At 39.1% G+C, this 21,114-nt stretch overlaps 1 protein-coding gene across 4 annotated transcripts in view; it reads right to left on the bottom strand.

Moving 5' to 3' along the window:
- tsnare1 (T-SNARE Domain Containing 1) overlaps positions 1-21,114 on the bottom strand; it is a 256,224-nt gene that overhangs the window by 109,629 nt on the left and 125,481 nt on the right. For all 4 annotated transcript variants that reach the window (XM_040034306.1, XM_040034309.1, XM_040034307.1 and 1 more), the window contains exons 5-7: positions 4,176-4,266; positions 3,995-4,069; positions 3,770-3,826 (exon numbers count right to left, since the gene is read on the bottom strand). In XM_040034306.1, the coding sequence (XP_039890240.1) occupies positions 3,770-3,826; positions 3,995-4,069; positions 4,176-4,266 (223 nt within the window). The remainder of the gene's footprint in view (positions 1-3,769; positions 3,827-3,994; positions 4,070-4,175; positions 4,267-21,114) is intronic.

Raw genomic sequence — 21,114 nt, 5'->3', positions numbered from 1 at the left:
ATATATGCACTGATTAGAGAGCTTCCTGCTATGCATTGAATGCAGTTTAAGTTGTGTAATGTATTATACAGTTTGCCGCCTCCATAGCCCTTTATCTCTAAAGCTTGCAGAATAATAGACCTTAGTTATAGGCCTTCAGGGAGGCATAAAACATTAATACACATGAGTCATCTCTCTGTTTGGGCAAAAAAATAAGATGGCTTTTTAGAGGGTGTGTGTAGTAACAATGGTTCTTTGCAGAATACTGTTCAACCAGTTCAAACTGCAAGTCATTCTCCTTTCAGCTTAACAGAAAAGCATGTTTGAGACCTTCAAACACCCTGGTGGATATTGAGTGAGAAAGAGAGCTGCTTCCTCTTAGCTATACGTGATACATCTACATGTCATTGTAGTTTCTCCCCAATTACCCAAACAATTTGCAGCAGTAGAAACATATTCACAACAAAAGATTTTTTTAACTTACTTTACAAGATAATGTTCACACTAATATTACAAAATTGTACAAGTTTGTAAAATTTGAAGCTTGTACTTTTATAAAATGGAATTACAAGAAGCTAAATGCTAATGCTAGGCTATATCAGAAATGAATGTCCCAAGAACTAAGCTCCCAAAACGTTGATTCTGTTCATCTAGATGTACCGTTTTCAGTAGGAGAAATGTTTAGTTACTCATTCAAGTGTCTTACCTGGATGATTGAGCATGCAATCAATTGTACACTATACTTTATCCACTTAGTGTAAAAGATTATTTTTGCAGCTGTCTTTTTCATTCTATATTATGAGGGGTGAGGTACACCCTGAATAGGTCGCCAGCCTATCTCAGGGTCAACACTAGAATACCAGTAAAACCTAAAAAGAAACTCAAATATGTCTAGAACCCAAACAATAACATCAGCCAGCTAACTTAGCAAAGTACACAAAAAATATGGAAATTTAATTCTCTCTAAAAGCTGGATATATTGTCCAGAGAAAGAATGGATCTGATTTGATGATATTTTTAGATCAAAGATAGATTTCAAAAAGAAACGTTGCTTTCCTTATTTTGAATGTTGATCCAACCATCTCCCTTGCAGTATTGAGGGTTGTACAATGAAGAAAGATTAATGGGTTAAGTGTGCTACGTCAAGCACAAAGTAAGAGTGTTTTGGGCCACAAACATTTCTCTCTTATTACCTCGCTAAATCACCATGGTAACGTATGCTGAAAACTTGACTTTTGGTTTGAAATTGGCTAAAAGATTTTCGACTGATTCTTTATTTACATGTTTTAGGTGCAGTAGAGATTTGCTCTTGTATTAATGTGTTGTTACCTTACTAATGTCACGTCCAGCTGTAAAGTGACAGCAGTGCAAACCGCATCACATTGTCACTTGAATCCACATGAACTCCACTGATGATGCAGAAAAGGTAAAAATGTTTTTAAACTTGGTTCAAAGTCTGTTTTATACTGCTGCAGTTAACAGAATACAGAACACATACCAAGAATACCTCTTCAACCAATAAAATGAATTTCACTTTGATTGGTGACAAAATAAACTGTTTTCCACATCTCCTTTATCAGCGTATGGCATGGTATGCATTACTGTTTAAATGCATCCAGTTTAAGGTGTCACAGCTCTAATGTGTGGCTGTCACCTTAGAAATAACTCAGTGTTTAAATAATTAACTGGAATTTAAATATTTATTTTCTGTTCTTCGCACTAAATTGCCAAATTAATGATTTTCTGCAGCATTAAATACTTGTGTTTTTTGCAGCAATGTTGAATTTTATTTTCTTTGCTCATGGTCACAGAGGGGCTGGAAACAAGTCCAGCTGCTGGGCCAAGAGGTAGTGTACACCCTGGTAAGTCCTTTAAGCCTGTGATGCCAGTGTTTTACATTTACTGTTATTTTTCTAATGTTCTTCATAGCTTTTTATCACTGTTGTGCATTATGTCAGGAGTAGGCGGCACTTATAGGCATCTTTTTATGCAGAAGAAGAGTCATATGGCACGTGATCCGCCCCTTTGGGCGTGAACAGAGTCTGAAGCACAAAGCCTGACTTAACCATGAAAATTGATAAACGCTGTCATACCTGTTACCTCTGGCTGGGGTTTTAGGTTTTGTCAATCCAGTTAATGCAAATAGAGCTTGGCTGTGTTGAGCTTCCAATGTAGTATTCCCCTCATGTCAGTTAACAAGCTGAGAGCTAATAACACACATAACGCACAATAAACTACCATAAGAAACGAGAGGACATCTGACAAATATTTTAATATTAACTTCTCACATGACAAGTAGGTTTTTAACCTGAATAAACAGGTTTCTGTCAGGGTCCTGGGACTGGGCGACCCAGGATCCCTGAGCAGTCATGTATTATATTATTATTATTATTATTATTATATGTATTTTGGTATTGCTGCTGCTCTCCTCCATGATTGTAGATGTGAGTGTGTGTGTTTATGTCTGCGGGGATGCTTGGAGGATGGAGCTCAGCCACCTGCAGGCCTGAGGGGTGTGGCCCTGCGGAAGGACTGGCCACACCCGAAGCCACACACCTGCCGCTGATCAGGGCTCGTCGGGGGAGCTACTTAGGAGAGTCTTGGAGCTCCCACCGACGCGGGATCATTGCATGAGACTCCACGTTAGTCACCCTGTCTAAGTTTAGTCAGAAAGTGTATGCCTGCCATTTCTGAGTGTCCTGACAGCTGCCGCTATTGTTTCCCGCAGGAAGAGCGTGGAGGCCACGGAGAGCAGCGAGCACCGGGGGGTGCCGACACGGGAGCAGAGAGCACAGGGACTATTCACGGGAGACACGACACGGGAGTCTGGGAGAACACGGGGATTTATTGTTACGTTGTTTTTCACCTTGTAAATAAACACTGCCTATACATAGAGCACCGCGCCTGGGTCCTCCTTCCCCACTCCTTCCACGGTGTGCCATGCCACACCGTGACAGTTTCGGCATTATTACATAATGTTTAACATGTTAGTAGTTTTACTTGTATGAATAATTTAATGGGCTGTTTTGATTCACCAGCCTTCACATGTGAGAAAACATTAGGAAGGATTTCTAAAACTGGCATAATTGGGGGGGGCGATCACATATTTGAAGGTTAAACTGGTACAAATCACAGTTGAGCTCTTCGCTTTGCCCTCGTTTGTGATACGAAGTCTGAAGGGCGAACAAAGAGTTTCTGTCTGGGGAGGTTTCTTAGATAAATCTGAGCATCCAGCATCTAAAATGATTATAACAGGTTCCCTTTAAAACACCACCGTTTGGGTTGAATATTTATATTTTATGCTTGGTAATAGTGTTTCTACAGCAAGTGCTGAACCAAACCTGAAGCAAATGCGTAAATTCACCTTGATAAATTTGCTGTTTTATTACTTGTGCACATCTCATGTACAAAGAATATTCAATAGATTTAACTTCATATGGTCTGGTTTCAGTAATCAGGGATAAGGAACTGTGCACGGGCAGGCTATGAGGAGTTACTTTAATATCTTTAACACAAGCTCCCATCTCTTGGCTCTTGCTGGGCCACATGGTGAAAATAAACTGTCACCGGTGACAAAATTAGAATCAGATGAAAGAAATTTCACAGCACACAAGAGCGGGATGTGATGAATGGAGTCCACTGTATTATAACAGAGTGGAAGAGACCAGACTGAGCTTCAAAGGAGCCCTTGTGAGAATGCAGCTGAGCAGAGAAATGCCATCTCATCATCCTACTTTGTTACGAATGACAGTGAAACAAAAGGAGGATTTTGCTCTCCATATCAGCTCACCTTCTTCTTGTCTTTCTGTGCTGGAGGGAGCAGGGCCCTTGAGCGTTCCGCAATTTTCTGAAAGAGGAGCATATGAGGAGACAGGGTCAAGGACTCTCACAACAAGTAGCACAAATGTGACTTTGTATCTGTGGAACAGCATCTCTTTAGTTCTCTTTTCAGTAAAACTAAATGACCATAGCATCAATTTCAGGTGTCAAAGGAGTGCATTCAACATGCAAATACCTTCTGGAGATCCCCATATCGCTGCACAGACTCAGAGAGCTCAGTCTTTAGTCTGGTCAGTCGCAGACGGTCTTGCTGTGCAACAAAACAGAATTAGATTCAATTAGCTCAAATGTTGTTTAATCTACTGTTTATTCTTCAAACTAATATTCAGTGAGGGAGGAAAGGGAGCATAAAATACCCGTGAAGAGCCACTGATTATATCAGAGAGCTGTTTGATGAGTTGGCTTGTGCTGGTGATGACTTTGTTGGTTTGCTGCTGAGTGGAGTGCCTGGAAAAAAAAAACATGGTGTGAAAGCAAAAAGAGAGTACATTTACTAAAGACTGAGAAGACATTAGATATGCCAATACTGTATTACTATAATAATATATAACCAGAGAATGTGTGTGTGTGTGTGTCTATAAATCTATATTTGATTTTGAAAGTGCTACTACACCAAAAGTCTAGTGTTTCTCTCGCTTTCTCACGCTTTGTGTATATGTATATGTTTGTGTGTATGTGTCCACGCGCCAAACCGCAAGAGTCAAGACTAAATTACTCCCCTAACCATAATCCAATGAATGCAGTGATGGTGACTACATCTATCATCTACACAGATTATGGTTCACCGTATTTAGTCTCTTATAAATCAAACAGTAAATACTGAATAATATATCTTACTGCAGATACATCCTCGTCTTGGAGTAGCCCAAGCTATGGATGGATGGATGCTCCTGCTGCCAGCTATGAAAATTGTGACTTTAAATACCTAAACAAAGTATTTAAAGGCAGATATTCTTGAGGCAGAAGAAAACTTGTTTTCCCCAAAAAATAAATTACAACATTATAAAAAAAAAAAAAAAAAGCTAACCCTTTTGACTAACTCTTCTGGGACTTTGAGCAACCTTACCCTCAGGTATGTGTGGGTTGAGATTACATTTGACCAGTGGGGAGACTGACTATTACCAGCACTATGATAGAGGTGAAGAGTGTAAAAGCCAAATCCTCTCTGTTCTTTCATGTTTTTTCCTTTCAAGCCCCGCTGGGGTGTAAGGTTGAAAGTGCAGCCATATTCATAACTCTGCAGCACAGCCACTGGAAGGCCAGGTTAAGACAGTTATTAAATATCTAAGCTGTCAGGTCATCCTGGGCTTACACACACCCTGAACTCCCATCCTCCAAACCTGACACTATAACAGGCTGCCCCACAGAGATAGGGAGCTCCACAAACACACCTCTGTTGCAGCTACTCAAATATTGATCTACATAAAGCTGGTGGAAGGACGGGTGGACAAGCAGGTTCCAGTGGACTAGCCTGGAAGGAGCATGTCACTGTCTGTTGTGAGAAAGACCAAAGTGTCACGGGGGGACGTCTGAAAAACACCAGCTATTATCTGTGTGGAACAGGGTTAAAGACGGTTATAAAGCCATGGAAGTTTGAAGAGGTTGAAGTTAATTTTGCTGCTTAAAATAAAAGTTTTACTGTAAAGAAATAATTAAATTGGACTGCAGCCAACTTCCCCTGACCAAAGTCGTAATACGAATTGTTTCTGTGCAGAAGTTTCATATTTATTTTTTAATCAAGATTTAAGACTTTAACCTCTTAACACCTGTCCAATCACCAGTTAACCACTTAAGGGCAAGGTGCATTTTAGTCACATGGTAAAAAAGCACAGTTTAAAGGAATTTTACATCCAGTAAAACTGGCCTTCTCTTTTCTCCTTACTTCCATGTATGCCAGACGATGAGTTTAATACTAATACAAATACTACAAATACAAATACTACGACATATACATGTATATGAATCACAAAAGTCTCCAATCTATAACTTCTGTTATAGTTGATAGATGTCAGACTTGATCAGAGTAACAGTTGTAGCCATTTTAATGTTTTTTCAGATTGACCTTCTGGTTAAAACCATGAATTTGTTTTAACCCAGCCAGAATTCTGGCTCCCGCTGATTGGGATTACAATTGATCAATCAAGGAATCAATTACAAATACTTCTGATTTCTCCTGATGTGTTTAAAGTATACCATAGTCAATAAGAACACCATTGGTAACACACATACGTTGTAATGAAATCTTGCAACTGCCTCAAGGTCCCCCTACTCAAGATGGCACATGTACAGGCTCATTTTAAGTTTGCCAGTGAACATCTAAACAATTCATAGAATGCCTGGGAGAAAGTGCGTTCGTCAGATGAAACCAAAATCAACTCTTTGGTATCAACTGATCAAGTGTCAAATCAGTCACCTCAAGGCTCATTATATTGTAAGCTACAATAATCCAGTAAAAAACCCAACAGTCAGACAACAACCTGTGAGCAAGCACTTGGTAAATTGGGAATGAAAAACTAATTTTAACAGGAAGAAACCTTCAGCAGAACCAGACTCCGAGTCTGACCAGTTGGGGGTGAGGGGAGAAAGATGGGACAAAAATCAATTCACAACTTTTATGTAATGTGTTTCTTTTGGATTTTTGGTTGATATTCTTTCTCCCTCCATTTAAATGAAACGACCATAAAAAATTACAGACTGTTCAGTTTTAAGTAACCAAACATACAAATTCACCATGGAATCAAATGATTTCCCCTCCTGTATAAAATCACAGATTTCTAAGTTTTGGTATTGATTTTTCTATATGATCAGCCATAACAGTAGGCTGCATGATTAGAATGCTTACACACACCAGACTCAGACAGAGTGCACATACACTCACAGATACACGCACATATAAAAAAAGATTAAGAAATGCTAAACTTCACCCTGATGCATCACCATTTAGCCATAAGGCAGCAAAAGACGTGAAGGATTAGTTTAAAATCATATCCAGCTAATGCTCAGTCATGTTAGCCACTAAGGTGACACAGCAGAGTTGTATGGCTGGTACATAAGGGATCTTAAGGAATGAGAAAAAATCTTTGCAGTTGTGTACTTTGCACTGTACATTCCCCATTGATTTTATACTGCACTTACATACAATACGAAACACATTTAAAAATGAGCAGCAACAGCAACATGACATGGAACCTGTATTCTTTCTTTAATTCTATTCTTAATTTCCTCTGCTAGAAATGTATAGTCCAAATCCAGTCATAAGAATTTGATCAGTTTTCAACTGCTAAACAGTACTGTTCATGAAACTGGACATTACCCACTCTCACGCTAACCCCACTCACCATAGATATCAGTATATTGCCACTAAGAATCATGCCCTCAGTTGTTGCCTTTGCACATTGTACTAATATGCAAACGATGCTCAGTGCTTAGCTTAGAAGTGCTTAGCTTCAATTGGAAAAAATATGTCCTTGAACATAAAGACATTCTCTAGATTTCAAATCATCTCCAAATCAAACCAGTGGATAATAATGTGCTCACTTTCTGGGTACATCTTGTACGAATTTGAGATGTCCTCCATCTCGAATGTAATGATGGCGTTTGGAAAAGTGCCTTCTGAGCCACATGATATTTACTAATTTCAGTATTGAATGCAGGTGCAAATTACCACCAAGACAGTGGGTGGCAATGCCATAGCTTTCCTAATCGGCTTTTAGAGTACATACACATCCCACTTCCAATCAGGTAATGGTAAAGTCTGGTTCTAATTGCTGCAAATAGTATTATAATCAGTAAAATACAAAATATTACAATTAATCAATTTAACTTCAGAAGGCACAACTAATATATACACATGGTATATATATTAGAGAGCTCTTTGTGCCAATAAGAAAAAAATATAAATAAATGAAAATCTCTGACAGAAGTAACAAATCTATCGCACAAGGTGTCAGAGTGTCAAGACAATCTCACTAGCAGAAAATATGTCACACAAAGTAAAAAGTAATTTTGTGTGTGTGTCGCACTTGCTGAAGACTTTTATGTAGTGAAATACAGTGGTCTATGTCTTCCTATATCCTTGTGTTTATACATCTCATCACATTAGAACATATACAGAAAAAAGACAAAAAAAGTTTGTTTTTTTAAGGTTAAATTGGGCAAGATGCTAAATTAGCATATTTAGCATGAGGCTAAACCAAATCTATAGCATAGATAGGTCAATGCTCACCTTTTTATAAGTTACAATGTGTGAAATTTCACCACTACATGTCAGTAGATTGCAGATTCCAACCAAATTACTTCTATTTTCTGACCCCTCCCAATTCAAGTAAATAATCCCAGCGACAGTGGCTGCCTTAAGACAATCATGGTTTAGTCAGGCAGGAATGATCAGAAACATTGAATTTAGACTGCACCCCACAACAGCAGTAGCTGACATGTTTCTACTACTACTGAAATAGATCCAGATCTTCCCCAGAGTTTTTCACCATCTGTAGAAGGCCACTTTTTACCTCAGTTCTCAATGACAGGTGAGAAATGTCCATGTCTATTTACTCTGGAAGTGTAAAACTTTGAGAAAGGAGTCTATAGGTTGATAAATCAATAAAGATCTACAAGTCCTGAAATTCCCATGCTTCTAAATATTCCACAGTCAACTGTTACCATATTTTTCAGACCATAAGGCGCACTGTCAATAAACGGGTCTGTTGTCATACATAAGGCGCACCAGATTATAAGCGTAAACGTTTATCGTTTAAGTGGAAAAAAGTTAGCGTTCATCCTCCAGCTTCACTGTGTTTATGTTATGCTAACATAGCTGTGTCGCTAGTGATCAGGTAGCACATCATTATATACCAGCTAGCCCAACTTCAGTAATCCTACAAACATCACTGCTGTTTAGTTTTCTGTCTTCATTTATGTTGGAAGTGATAGCAGAGCTGTACATTATGATTTTTTCAGAAATCTCTCAGTCAGAACATGCTATATCATGTTTAGGTGGAAACTAGCGAGCTAACTTCCTGCTAACTTCTAACTCTGTTAAATTTAATAAATTCTGTTTCCATGGATGCCTGGATGTTAAACTTAATTGTTACACCTGGTAAAGCAGCAACACTGATCATTTTATTAAAGATGAAAGTAGTTAGACAGTTTTTATCTCTCAGTGATGGCGCAGTGTTCGTTTGACTTTGGGACCTGAAGGGGACGGAGTTTTTGACCCAGATTACTCTGCAAGGCTGCTGACTACGGCAGCCGTAATGTTCCGGCAATCCATCAAGCAGTGCGGCTTCCTAGCTTACCAAAGTCAGACTGAAACATTTTTTGACAGATTTTGGGGCACCGTGTACCACATAAAATCGGTTCAAGGTCAGTAAGCACAAACAGAATTCATACATAAGGCGCACTGTCAAGTTTTTGAGAAAATTAGATTTTGAATGCGCCTTATAGTGCAGAAAAATATGGTATATTATAAAACATGGAAGTCATTGGGAACAACAGCCACTCAGACACAAAGTGGTGGGCGTGTAAAATCATGGAGCAGAGTCAGCAGATACTAAGGCAGAGTTTGGCAATCTGATAAACAGGTATAGGATTGACGGTTGCCAGGAGAACAGTACTTATCTGTCTGCATTGTGCCAGGTGTAAAGTTAGGTGGATGGGGGATTGTGTTGGTAGGTTGTTTTTCAGTTCCACTGAAAGGAACTCTTAATGCTTCAGTATAAGAAGACATTTTAGACAATTTCTCGCTCCCAACTTTGTGCACTGGTGCACAAAGCATGGTCCATAAAAATCTGGATGAGTAGTGTGGGAAAACTTGTCTGGCCTGCTCAGAGTCCTGACATCAGGCTGAAAGGACACCTTTTGGATGAACTGGAGCAGAGATTGTGAACCAAGCCTTCTCATCCAACATCAGTGTCTGACGTCACAAATACGCTGCGAGAAGAATGGTCAAAGATTCCCCGAAACATACTACTAAACCTTGTGGAAATCCTTCCCAAAACAGTTGAAGCTATTATAGCTGCAAATAGTGGGCCGACATCATATTAAACACTGTGGATTAAGAATGAGATACCACTTGAGTTCATATACGCAATGGCACATGAGCAAGTACTTTTGGCAATATCTAAGTTTTAGTAATTAATTAAGAACTAACTATTACCTTTAAGAGAATTATAAAGAGATAGGGTAAATGCAAAGCCATCTGAAAGGAAGCCTTTAGATGGCTTTGCCTTTTTCAGGTATCTTTGGCTATTTATTTTCTGCATCTATTACATTTTTATTTCATTCAGGCCTCAACAGTTTCAAAATATCCCTCTTGGCTTAATTCTTTTCTTTCAACAAAACTTCTATGAAAGCCATTTTATTTTACTTCCTACTGAGACAGTCCTCAAATAATCACTGGTAAGTCATATGTCTGGAGTTTCCTCCATACTGAGTGCAGACATAAACTCTGTTCACTGACTGGTAACTCAGTCAGGGGCCACGTTTTAATAGGAATTCATTTACAAGGCTGCCTTAAAAAGCCAATAAAGGGAATCCTTTAAAACTTGCAACCATCATCTAAAATATAGTCTGAGCTCTTCTGATGATCTCTAATGGATCATCCGTGAGTCAGTAAAACCCTGCCCACCATCGACACGCTGTTACCAAACAATCAGAGCTCGCCCACTTCTGAGGACCCCAAGAGGACCTTTGCAGTATCGATGCACAGTGATACATCTGCTAGTCACAGTCTTCCCTCACAACAAGCTTGAGAACTAAGCAGCCAAAAACAGCATGCAAAAGACTGGAGCCACTCACACTGTGAATTTCAATCAGTCACCTCAGTTGTGTGTTTCTCCTGCCTGGTTGGTGTTTCATATTCCTTTGAGGTCTGACTGACTAGTGAAGGAGAACTGAGGAGCCTGAGAGCAGCTGGCTGCAGGGGGAGGTGTGAGGAATGGAGGAGGATGAGTGTGGAGGACGCACGTGGTGGAGGAGTGGTGCTGTTCTCCAAGTGAAATCATAGTTACAATGCTTTACAACAGAGCTTGACTAGGCTGTAACAAGGATTAAACCACTAACTGTATTTGTTTTTTACATTGACCTCCCACTGGCACAGATAACAATGCAGAACATTTGTAACAAGTCAGCATTCACGAAGTGGAGAGCTATGATATTGATTATGCTGCTGCGTTGTTTTCATTAAAAATCAGTGTATACAACCATCACTGAGTGCTGTTTTTTTAATAACCCCATAGGATGCTTTAAAGGTTTAGCTTTTTTGTGCTTCCTTTTCTCTATTTTTAAAATGTTATGTACATCACTCAGGCCTATAATTCTGCATGCCATGGGAATGTAAAATAAAATCTCCTTAACTTGGTGATGATTTTGAATGTATATAAGAAGAATAAATGTAACTTCCAGGTAGTAACACAGTTACCATGAGAGGAACTGTGGTGCTACGTGAGGACGTCACAAGTAACAAAGAATGTATGTGAGGTAAGTGCGGGCATGAACAAGGACAATGAGACAGTGGTAAGGTTTGCAGTAGGAGTGTGAGATGGGTCCAAAATGAGGGTGGGATTACAAAAGGATCACCTCTGAGGCCCTTTGCGTAGAGTAGGGAGCAAGTGGAAGAGCACCTGTATGAGTGGAAGTATACTCTGGAGAGTAAAGCAATGAAAGTTTCTTACATATTTGTCAGTGAGAGGGAGACAGGTCAAAAGATGAAAATGCAAGGAGTAGAGAGGGTGAAAGTAGATGAGTTTAAATACCTGGGGTCAACCATCTAAAACAATGGACAGTGCAAGAGGTTAAGAAGAGAATGCAGGCAGGATGGAGTGGGTGCAGATGATTGTCAGAGGCAATTTGTGACAGGATAGCAGCAAGAGTGAAAGGCAAGATTTACAAGATGGTATGGTTTGAAGAGAGTAGCACTAACAATGTAAACTTTTGACAGCAGCTGCAAGCTTCTATGTTTCAGGATTGATTGGCACTCTGATTTACATTTCATCTCACTGAGGCCTCTTCTGCAATAGCACACAACTAAAAGGTTAGGACCTCTTGTAATGTAATCATACATTAGTTAACTTTTTCAACATATTTCAATATATGAATGAATTTGAATACACCTAAAGAAATGACAACTTTCCCATCCCTTTAGTAAAATTCTAAATGACTGCTTTGCCATAATAGCTCTCCTGCTCTCAGTGCCACAGTGAATACTCTAGCTTATAGTTGCTTAAAAATAAAGTCTGTCTATAATCTTTTACATCCATCGATTCATTTTCTGGATAAATGGCTAGATGGATGGATGGATGGCTATCAAGAGCTACTACACTAGCATGGCACCCTTCATAGCAACCACTAGTGTGTGGAGAGGTGAATGAGAATTGTATTGTACAATGCTTTGTAGAGCTGCTAATGTTAAAAAAGTATTTAATTCACTGAAGACTGCGAGGCAAAGATTTTGAAAGCTCCTCAGCATGCTGTTCTTCAGAGAGGTCAAGACTGAACATTTATGGTAGCACAGATTCAAAGAATGAGGTTTGCATATATAATTAATTTAACTATTCTTCTTAAGCCTTTTGAATTCACAGTGCAATCTCGTAAGAAAAAAATATATATAACTGTGGTTGTTTACAAGAAAACTCTGCAGGGTTCCGTTAACAGCGTTCCTCCTTTAGAAAATGTTCCATGCCTTACATGCTGATTTCACATGCAGTGTCTATTCCAAATCCCACTTGACATTTTATATTTACATTTGCAGAAATGTATTTCAAGTGCTTATTGAAACAGACTTTCAGTGAGTGTACCATAAAAGTACAGTTCAATTTACATATCATCACATACACACAAACACACACACAGAACTGCAGTTTTTGAAATCCATCTGACATTTAGATGTGCAGAAAGTACACCTACTGTTAGCAACACATGGCTGTATGGTATGAGAGATGAACATTAACGTGGGTTTGAGAGGCAGAGTGGATGCTGGCTTGTTGTGTAAGAGTGGAGGAGTAATATGAGGTGCATCCACACACTGTTAATCTCAGCCTGAAAAGATGACCGTCATGTTTTCCTTTCATTTTGCCCTGGCAGAGTATGATGAGTGGTGATTCCAGCTATTTGGTTATCTATCTGTGATATAGTTAAGCAGTTCCAGGTCTAAATAATTTTTTTATTTCCTACCTAAAAACAAATGAGGATCAGGACAGAATGGAGAAAAAAAAGATATATGTATTGATATATAGATATATATCGAGTCATAGGCCTTGACAGTATATTTCCTTGCTGAGCTCAGGGGGCTGTCGCTCATGTCAAAGAAACTTTGACATACGTTTCTGCTCAGGCTCACATTTGCCAAAGTCTGCATTTTGTCTGGACGTCGCACACCTTCATCATGCAGCTCTTCAGAGTGGTACCGGGCTGATTTGACTGTCTCCTCTGCAACAATAAAACTTGCTTTCACAACAGCTTCACTTTGTGATTTTGCTCTGGTGAAAAACATCTGCTGAAATGTCAGATTCTTCTTTAGCTCTTCTACTTTCTGTAGTTTCTGCTCTGCATTTAGGTTTTTCATCTTATCCTGATGTTTTGTCTCATAGTGCTGTCTTAAATTAAATTCCTTAATTACAGCCACATTAGCTCCACAAATAAGACACATGGGTTTACCGTCAATGTTTGTAAACATATTTTCAGTCTCACACAGGTGCTGAAAGGCTCTGTTTTCAGAATCAACTTTTCTCTCCACCAGTGTGAGCGGCTAGCTTCGCAATAACAGAAGTTTGACTTGATAGACGCGGGAATGTTCCCAGCTAGCCTAGGGTTTGGCAAGGAGGCTGCAGCGCTGCATTATGGGATCTGTAGTTTGTGTGTTATTAGCGCCTCATATTGCTGGGCCATGCATAACAATAATAATAAATCTATATAAAACTAAACTATATTAAAACTTTGAGTGTAAGATTCAGATAATTATTTATTAAAAGCTCGACATTTTAAATGAGAATAAGAAAGAAACGTATTTCTTTGTGCCCCCTTTTCCCTTTTAATGCCCTACCTGCCTCCCTGGCTAAACTTTGCTAGATCCGCCCCTGCACAGGGTACCAGCCGTCAGCTGCGTAGAAAAAGATCCTGGTGTAGAAAGTAATATTAAGTAAATTCTAACAACAGCTTATCAAGGTTAAACATGCTGCTGTTGTTTAGCCGCTGGTTTCCTCGTTCTGGTGCAAAGTTGGCCAAAAACAAACAAGAGAGACGGACTCGCGACAGAAAAGCCGATCAGCTGATCATTGATCAGTTTCATGATTGAAGTAGCAACAGGAGAGGGAGAGAATGAGAGGCAGTCGCTCCATATATCGGTTGTTAAGCTTAACGTGGGAATGCTTTACAAACATTCAGAGATGAACTTACACACTTGCTTTACTTCTCTCTGGGATAACTTTCTCGGAGATGAAATGCCGGTTTGGTAGCGAGGCTCCAGTCTAAATGCTCAACCAGACCGCCGACAGGTCTCGCACGCCACAGCCGCTCTATCAAGTGACGCATACGTGCCAAGGTTATGAGCTGAGTTACGCCATGTCGAAAGTTTTGTGAGGTGCTTTCGTGATATTTAATGGATCGGATTACATTTTTTATTTCTCTCCAAAATCCGATCCAGTAATTTAGGTCAGTATCGGACCGATAATGATACATAATATCGGATCAGTCCATCCCTAATCAGGACCTGATTGATGATAACTGGCTGAAGAGCACTGCATGACTGCCTGGTAGCACAAATAAAGGGGTATTCATCCAGACTGGCTAACACTGAGAAGAACAATCCTTATCATGAAGGATACCCATAAAGATGTAACACTATCAAAATACTGGCTGATTACCTGCCTTCCCACAACATGGTAGCTCCTATTAAGCATTGTAGTAACCAATGGGCCAAAGCAGCAAACTCCTGGTTGATAAAACAGTACATCGTGACTCTAAGACCAGGGAGACCAACATATGAGCATTGGCATATTGACTACAAGACCGTCTATGTCTTCAATTCAATTCAATTCAATTCAATTTTATTTATATAGCGCCAAATCACAACAACAGTCGCCTCAAGGCGCTTTGTCTTAGTGCTTCACAGATGGAAACTGGAGTGCTTGGCAGTGCACAAGGTTGATAGTGTGCTAATAACACTAATCAGGAACTAAAAGGAACTGTGGACGAAGACACTGGAAGCCAACTCAAAGGGAATTGTCCAAATCACCATCAAGTGCAGAATATACCGAGGTGATGTAGTATTACTGAACTGCCATTTTGCATAGGCATTGAACGACTAAGTCAGCTTGTCACTGCCAGTCTCTCTTTCAAAAGTGACAATTTAGGGATGTTACCAGGATTAGATAAATGTGGACAAATGTTGATCTGAACTGAAGGGTTGGAGTTAACAGAAGGGAGAATAGCAGCACTATATGCCACAGCACTCAGGACTGCTGTGGTAAAACCTCGGAAATAGCTTGGATACTACCAGATACTTTCATTACTCAACCAAATGACTTCTTCAATCTCAGCTGACTGCAGGTTTCCCCAACCTTTTAAACAGCACATTTGCATAATGACTGAAACTAGCCCCACTGGCAAACAATGGGCCGTAAGGTCATTTTCTTGATCATTAATATACGAACTGTCACGAACATTGATTAACAACCACAGATCAAAGCCCACTGATCAATGTCCATGAGTCCCATTCACAGAGAGTTGGGGAATGGCTGCAATCACAGCATTGTATGATGGTGACAGATGTACCCTTAGGACCCCTCCTCGATTCAGAGATGGTCTTTCCCTTTTCACATAAATGGCCTCCTTGACTCTCCGCTCAAACCAGCGTTCCTCCCTGTCCAGGTTGTGTACATCATCATCATTGAAAGAGTGTTGTGTCTGTGTTGTGCCATCCACTTCGCCAGAGGTTGTTTGGTTTCCCCGATGTATAAATCCTCCTGGCACTTAACAGCATACACTATGTTACTCTGTTTGTGTGGGGAGACCCGATCCTTGGGGTGGACCAATTTTTGGCGCAGCGTGTTTTGAGGTTTAAAAGCCACAGAGACACAGTGTTTAGAAAAAATGACACATACGACATACATTATGGCGCTGGCACGGCAGGCAGCCTTAACACACTTTCCCTCGGGATTAATAAACTATGATCAATCAATCAATCAATACGGGATCACTACAGGTTTTCATTTAGGCAGCGGTTGTCCTTCTCTCCTTGATCGGCTGGAGATTTCTTTTGGCGCCTTCCCAGCTTTGACAAAAGAAAGCTGGGATAACCACATTAACTCAGGGCCTTCTTGATGTGATGCTCTTCTGCCTCCCTGGCTGCTGTGTCTGTGGGGATGGTGTTCGCTCTGTGTTGTAGCGTCCTGATGACGCCCAGTTTACACACCACTATCTGTGTGTGTGTGAGACAGAGAGAGAGAGAGAGAGAGAGAGAGACTATGCTGGAGCTGTTTTTATTTTGCACATGTTGTTGTTGTTCTGTAGTCCTATATTAATAACATTTTCACTTATTGATTTGATCTAAAGTTCTAGATTTTCTCAGTTAAGGTCAATGTTCACGGTTCAGCAATAAGAAGAGAAAGGGGAAAGTTCCAAGGAAAAAACCGTTGATCAAAAACAGCAAGATAATCCCCAAGACTTTTGGAAAAATATGCTGTGGAATGACAAAACAAAAGTTGAACATTTTGAAAGGTTGGTGTTTACGTTATATCTAAAATAAAAGTAATACAGCATTTCATAAAAACAACCTCACACCAACTGTCAAACATGGTGGTTGTAGTGTGATGGTCTGGTGCTGCTTTGCTGCTTCAGAAACTGACTTGAATTCTGGTCTCTACCAGAAAATCCTGTTTTGAAGGTTTTGAAGTGGCCTAGTCAAAGTCTGGACTAAAGTTAGATTTAGATGCTTTGGTATAGTGTACTCGTAAGAACTGATTGTTATTCCTAATCTCTGATGTGATTTCAGTGTAGCCTGAACTTTCTGACCAAACAGAGAAAGGGAATAATTATCTCATAGCAACAGGGAATCTTTATTGCATTTTATACAATATGCAACTGTAATGTATAATATTTGTAAAGCAAAATGGCATCTTTTGTGAAATGTACACTATTGTTGAGAATCAGTGTACAGCTCTGAAGTCAGGATATTTTTACCCTAGCTTAGCATAAAGAACTAAGCAAAGTCTGTCTGTTTTCTTTGTTTCCAAAGTTTAACATGAGCCAAACAGTTAACTTGCTACTTAACAGAAAGTATCTCATTTAGTTTAATCCAGTCAACATCCTCGTACGTGATAAAAACTCTAACAGCCACAAAAGACTGAATCCAAAAAAAGCATGTCCAAAATGTTTCTGTCTCTACAGATCATTCAGAACAACTGTAGAGTAGCCAATCACTTCATAAATCATCCATTATCCATTATCCGTATTTAATAAACTATCATTGAATGAAAGTAAAACAAAATTTATGTTATTTGGAGGTAGTAAAAGTAATATTAAAGTAAAATTGAATTTAAATAATGTTGAAATTGAAAGAGTATATGAGACAAAATTTTTAGGAGTAATTATTGATGATAAACTTTGTTGGAAGCCCCACATAGAACATGTGAAACGAAAATTATCTATTCTATCTAGTCTATTTCTATTCTTTATAAAACAAGAGATTTTTTGAATAAGAACTGCCTTTATTTATTGTATACTTCCCTTTGTTTGCCTTATATGACCTACTGTGCAGAAATTTGGGGGAACACATACAAAACATATTTGGATTCAATATTTAAATTGCAAAAAAGAGCTATTAGAATAATAAATAAAGTTGGATATAGGGAGTCCACCAACCAGTTTTTTGTAGGATCATCTATGTTAAAATTCATGGACATTATATATTCTAAAACTTTAGAAATGATATATCGTGCGATGAAAAAGAATGTTCCAATTTGTATTTTAAGGATGTTTCAACTAAGAGATGGAAAATATGATTTAAGGGGGTCTTATAAGTTTGAAATGCCTAAAGTGAGAACCAATGTTAAGTATAGATGTGTGTCAGTTTTGGGAGTGAAATTATGGAATGGACTTAATGATGAACTGAAGATGTGTTTTTCTTTGTCATTCTTCAGGAAGATTTTAAAAATTTGTATTATACAAGGTTATAGAAATTTGGTTTGTTAAAATTTTGTGTGTTGATTTAATTTCTTGATTTGTCCTTGATTTCTTTTCAAACTGTTATACAACTTATTTATCAATGCTATTTATTTTCTTGGTTAAGGATTTGATTATTTCTATGGGGGTAAGGGATAGGATAAGTATAAGCCATAAGGCTTCAGCCTATTCCTTTTTCGGTTTCTGTTTGAGTACTTTTATGTAAAATTATAATCCGTTGTTGTTGACTGAAATAAATTTCATCTGGATACTGTTTGGATGCTGATTTAAGTTACAGTGTGGCTGCTTTGATTGGCAAGTGCAGACACCGGGACCTGTCTGCGAGGCTTCAAGTCACTAATTCAAGCACTGCAGCTATCTGCCATGCTGGTGTTACTTATCCATATTTTAAATGGAATTGTAGTAATAATAATAATAACAATAATAACATTGCATGTTGTGTGATACAGACAATTTAAGAACTCTGTAGTTAAGTTATTGGTTGGTGACATCCTAACAGTGTTGGGGAGTAACAGAATACATGCACCACCGTTACGTATTTAAAATACAAAATATGAATAATTGTATTCTGTTACAGTTTCCGTTTAAAAAGGTGGTATTCAGAATACAGTTACTTTTTTGAAATTAATTTTCCTGTTTCATATGTTAGGCTATGCCCTCTCTACTTTTGGTTTCCACACCGGTGGAAACTGATGTGTCTGACAATGCTCAGCTCAAGGTTCAAGGTTCAAGGTTCTTTATTATTTGTCACATGCATAGTTATACAAGTATAACACACAGTGAAATGTAGCCTGACACGCTCCTCGACATGTGCAAAAATTGGGGGGGTGTAGAGGAGGAACATTATATATATATATATATATATAAGATAAGATAAGATAAGATAGAACTTTATTAATCCCTCGGGTGGGTTCCTCTGGGAAATTCGATCGATATATATACACATATAGTATATACACTGGGTGAATGTGCAGTAGTAGCAGCAAGCAGGTGAATTCTGTACATTAATATGAATAGATATCTGACTATTTTACAGGATAGACAATATAGCTGTTGGTTTATGTTGGTTTATGTACAGCTGTTGGTTTATGTAAGGTTCTTCAACAACGATAAGAAAGAGTTCTGTGAAGACCTGCTAGGTGTAACTTCCCTTCAGAGCACTACAAGAGGAGAGGATGTCTACCTGGCCATTAAGGAAATGTTAACAAAGTGAGGCATAGAGCCAAACCAAGTGGTTTCAATAACCACAGATGGAGCCCCTGCTATGATGGGGAGAGAGAAGAGAGATGTAGCAAGAATGAAACAGGACAATCCTGTGCTAATCTCTTACCATTGCATTATTCATCAGTCTGTTTTATGCTCCACCCTGTCAATTGAGTATGCTGACGTGATGAAAACAATGATAAATTTTCTCAGGGCATCTTCTTCTTGTCAGCATTACATGCTCAGGGAATTCCTCAGAGAAGTTGGTGCACACGCTGATGATCTTCTGCTTCACAACAATGTGACATGGCTCAGCAAAAGGCGGGGCATTGGAGCGATTTTGGTCCATCAGATGTGAAATAGCAGCTTTCTTGGAAGAGCTGGAATGTCAGAGAGCAACAAACTTTTCTCTCTTTTTAAATGATGGGAAAAACATGGATATTGTGGTCTTTTTGGTTGCTATCACTTCACACCTGAATGAACTGAATTTGAAGCTGCAGGGCAAGGACAAGTCAATTTGTTAAACTGATGACAGCTGTCCGCTCCTTTCAGAGGAAACTGTTCAAAGAAGACCTGCAAGGAGACTATGCACACTTCCTAACAGTGAAGGAACAGGTTCAGGGACAGAGAGATGTGTCCTCTTTTTTTGACTTTGTTGATAAGCTGATTGCAAACGTCAGCAAATGTTTTGATAGCTTCAGCTTTGGACAGCAGCTCACCATGTAAAGAACCCATTTCTCATCACTGATGTCAGAGGGTTCTCAAAGGAAGTCACACAGCACTTCAAGTGGCCAAATGCTGGGCCTCTTCAAATGCAACTGGTTGATCTCCAAGCAAATGTGGCCCTGAAAGAGCAGTTTGGAAGAACTGAACCTGCCACTTTCTGGCTCCAAATGGTGTCTGAGACAGCTTTCCCAAATCTGAGGAAAGTAGCCCTGCACATCTTGACCATGTTTGGCTCCACATACAGCTGTGAGGCAGCTTTCTCCACAATGAACATAATAAAAACTAAATATCGTTCCAGGCTCACCAATGAGCACCTACACATGTGTATGAGAATGGCCCTGACACCATTCCAGCCCAGATTTAAAATCCTAGTAGAGCAAACTAAAGCTCAATTCTCTCACTGAACAACAGAAAGCGGGACAGTGGAATATAAGGGGGAAAGAAAGAGAAACTGTAAAATTGTTAAGATGTTTTGATGTTATCTGTTGAAAATGTATTAGGACTGTTATGTCGAGATGTAAAAGGGAAAGAAAAAGGGAAACTCAAGCTGCTGCTGCTGCTATTCTTTTTCTGAAATTAAGCACTTTGTGTTAAGATGAGCAATTTAGCCATTTTATTTATTTTCTCTAATTCATTTTAAACTGCAGCCTAACATCTAATGTAGGCCTACTGTGTGTTTCACTGTTAACAATAAATTTTGCTGAAATGTTTTTAACTTGTATTTTCATTGATTTGACAGTCTATTGTTCATACGTTCAGATATTGATTAAAAAAAAAAAAGGCTGCTTCTCTATCACAATCATAACGCAAGTTAGATATTATGATGTCCCGGACCTCTGCTTGAGAAGACTGGACCTCCTCAAATTTTAGTTTAATTCCCCTGGTCTATGTGCTTTGTTCTTGCATGATCAACTGGATTTTTTGCGATTGCAATTGCTCCTTGATTGTCCTCCAGGATCACTGTTGCCGTGGTCTTTATTCCAAGCTCAGTTGGTAATCGTCTTAACCAAACTCCTTCTTGTGCAGCTTGGCTCAAAGCAATATACTCAGCCTCTGCAGTTGAAAGTGCAACTGTTGCTTGTTTCTTGCTAAGCCAACTAACTGCACCTCCTGCAAGTAGATGTTTCCAGTTGTAGAACGTCGGTCGTCCTGATCACCTGCCCAATCAGCATCTGAATACCCAACCAAGGT

This window comes from Simochromis diagramma, unplaced genomic scaffold (genome assembly GCF_900408965.1).
Source record: "Simochromis diagramma unplaced genomic scaffold, fSimDia1.1 OVJJ01000747.1, whole genome shotgun sequence".
NCBI classification, from domain to species: domain Eukaryota; kingdom Metazoa; phylum Chordata; class Actinopteri; order Cichliformes; family Cichlidae; genus Simochromis; species Simochromis diagramma.
Note: the sequence above shows the minus strand (reverse complement) of the source record. Positions and strands in the feature narration are given on the sequence as shown.